General features: G+C 43.1%; 1 protein-coding gene across 1 annotated transcript in view; it reads right to left on the bottom strand.

Annotated features, from left to right (window-relative positions):
* Nucleotides 1–951: 951 nt before the first annotated feature.
* The window catches only part of LOC107575569 (uncharacterized), a 7,817-nt gene continuing 6,262 nt past the window's right edge, over nt 952–2,506 (bottom strand). The window contains exons 2-4 of the mRNA XM_016261923.1: nt 1,708–2,028; nt 1,255–1,587; nt 952–1,097 (exon numbers count right to left, since the gene is read on the bottom strand). Coding sequence (XP_016117409.1) covers nt 952–1,097; nt 1,255–1,587; nt 1,708–2,028 — 800 coding nt within the window. The remainder of the gene's footprint in view (nt 1,098–1,254; nt 1,588–1,707; nt 2,029–2,506) is intronic.

Genomic DNA, 2,506 nt, shown 5'->3' with positions numbered 1-2,506 from the left:
TGGCCTTATATATATGAAGGAGAGCAGTGTTTGGAAAGGAGGGGTCCAGGTAGGGGGCGGAGACCGGTGGCCGCACACGCTCCCCTCTCTCGTGGTCCGGGGTGCTAGGGATGGCATCTTCTTCACAGCGGCTAATCTTCCCTGGCCCCCAGCGCTTCAGGGGATTAATGGCCCGGCATCCTACCTGTCAGCGACGTCACTGGTGCGTCTCCATTCTGGACCGTGGGTCCGGCAGCTCACTTCTCTGGCGGTGTGGGAATCCCTCTACGCTCACTTCCTGGACCCACGAGGACACCAGCGTGCATGCGCGGGGGAAGAGATCGGTCTCTCGAGGAGAGGCTCGTTCGGCATTTAACTGTGGCGGTGACGAGGCTCAATTCACTTCATGTGTGCCTCATCATGCGCCGCCAGCCCTGACTGTTTCTGCACCCCAACTTTCTTACACACACACTGCTATCGGGAACCTGATGAGGGGCGGCAATTAAGGGCCGTGATGATGATAAATACGGGGGAGGCAGCCGATCTGTCACAATATATATCAACAGTTAGATGGGAATCTCTGTTCCTGCTCTAAAATTTTATTTTAAATTATTAAAATTTGATTTCATTGTGTTTCCTGTTTCACTGAATTACAGGTGGAATCTGAGTTACTTTTCTTAAACTTGATTTACTTCAGAGCAGAGTGTGCTTGCTGATTGGCTGAATGACAAGCTGTTGTGTTGTTTTTCTTTGTGCTGAGCAGGAGAGATTAGAGACAACTGTTCACGAGCTGCTTCTCTGGTGATTTATTTTAATATTTGAGTGCGAGTCACGCAAGATTGACGAACCCTGCATAACACAATCATTTGTAAATTTACTAAGTGCCACAGACATTACAACACAGACTGTATGAGACATACAGTGCATTCATAAAGTATTCAGACCCCCTTCACTTTTTTTAACTTTTTCTTCTTAGAGCAAATTGAGAACCACTGTAAAGCACTGGTGTGAGGAAGACAGTGATGATGTACCTTTAGTTTGGTGTGTGTTTGCAGTTGAGGGATCCTGAGAGTGTGTGCTGTGGACTGGAATCCCTGCTGTCGCTGAATTAGCTTGAGCTGTAAAGGACAAATGTTAATTCAGATAAATCAAACTGTAGAATATGACAATTACATTTCAGTTAGTTAACACACAAGATAACTCTATAGCATTATCTGTCATAACATTAGCACATCTATCAGAGACTCTTCCATAATTGATGAGATGTTTTCTCACCTGAACCTTCGACAGTGTATGTGACTGAGGTCTTGACTTGATTTCTGTGAGTAACATTGCATCTCCACTCTCTGTTGTGATCTTCATTCAGGAGTGTTGTATTCAGAGTGATGATACAGTGATCTGATGAGGATAATATCTGATATCTGGAGTCTGATCTCGTCAGTTTAACACCAGACTGATTCACCCAGAACAGCTGAATTCTCTCAGAACGGATCCAATCATCACAAAAGACTCCATCATATGAATACAGCTGACAGGAGAGAGTCACAGAGCAGCCTGCACTGATCTCAGTCTGTGAGGATGATGGTGATAATGATGATGATGGAGAGACTGAAACACAAAATAACACACAAATCACAGACTCTTCAATCATCATGGGAGATTAAAAGAGATAAATCGACCACATAATTTTAACAGAGTTTTAAATTGACCACATAATCATAAAATTACCATGAAGAACATGCAGATAAACATGTGTCTCAGTTCCTTGTTGTTCTCCATTCACATATTGTTGGCAGGTGTAATATCCATAATCTTCTTTTGTGATGTTCTTGATGTTCAGAGAGCAGTCAGACCCCAGACTCAGTCTCACATGACTTTCTGTGTCTTTCTTCTTTTTCCCTAAAGCAATCAGTTCAACTGCTGTTGAATTGCTGAATCTGTTATAGTTCCATGTAGTTGATGTGCAGTCAGGAAGAGCATTACTACAGGACAGACAGACATTTTCACCAGAACTGATGAACACATGAGTCACTTTTGCTCTACTGGTACCTGAAAAACAGTATATTTGGATAAACATTATGCTATACATTAAAGGGGACATCGGATGCCCATTTTCCACAAGTTGGTATGATTCCTTAAGGTCTTCACGAAAAGTCTACAACATACTTTGGTTAAAATTCCTGTGTTCGTGTAAACAACACCCTTTTTACCTTGTCAAAAACAGCTCTAATCAGAGCGACCCGTTTCGGTGCATGTCTCTTTAAATGCTAATGACCTCTACTCACCCCGCCCCTCTCTTCCATTAAAGAGCAAAGGCGATTTGCAAATAATAATAAGAAATATAAAGTGTGGGACTTCTTCTGGAGGTGCAGTTGAATCATGAACAGTGGGAACTGATCCATCCTTGAGTTTGAACTTTTTAGCAAAACCTGCCTTGAATTTTCCTCTCGTTCAGAAAGCAGTCTGGAGTAAAATGATTCACGCAGATATAAACGTACTTAGGTAGATTGGGGGGTGGGGTGGGGGC

This window comes from Sinocyclocheilus grahami, unplaced genomic scaffold (genome assembly GCF_001515645.1).
Source record: "Sinocyclocheilus grahami isolate Dianchi unplaced genomic scaffold, SAMN03320097.WGS_v1.1 scaffold2732.1, whole genome shotgun sequence".
Taxonomy (NCBI): Eukaryota; Metazoa; Chordata; class Actinopteri; order Cypriniformes; family Cyprinidae; genus Sinocyclocheilus; species Sinocyclocheilus grahami.
Note: the sequence above shows the minus strand (reverse complement) of the source record. Positions and strands in the feature narration are given on the sequence as shown.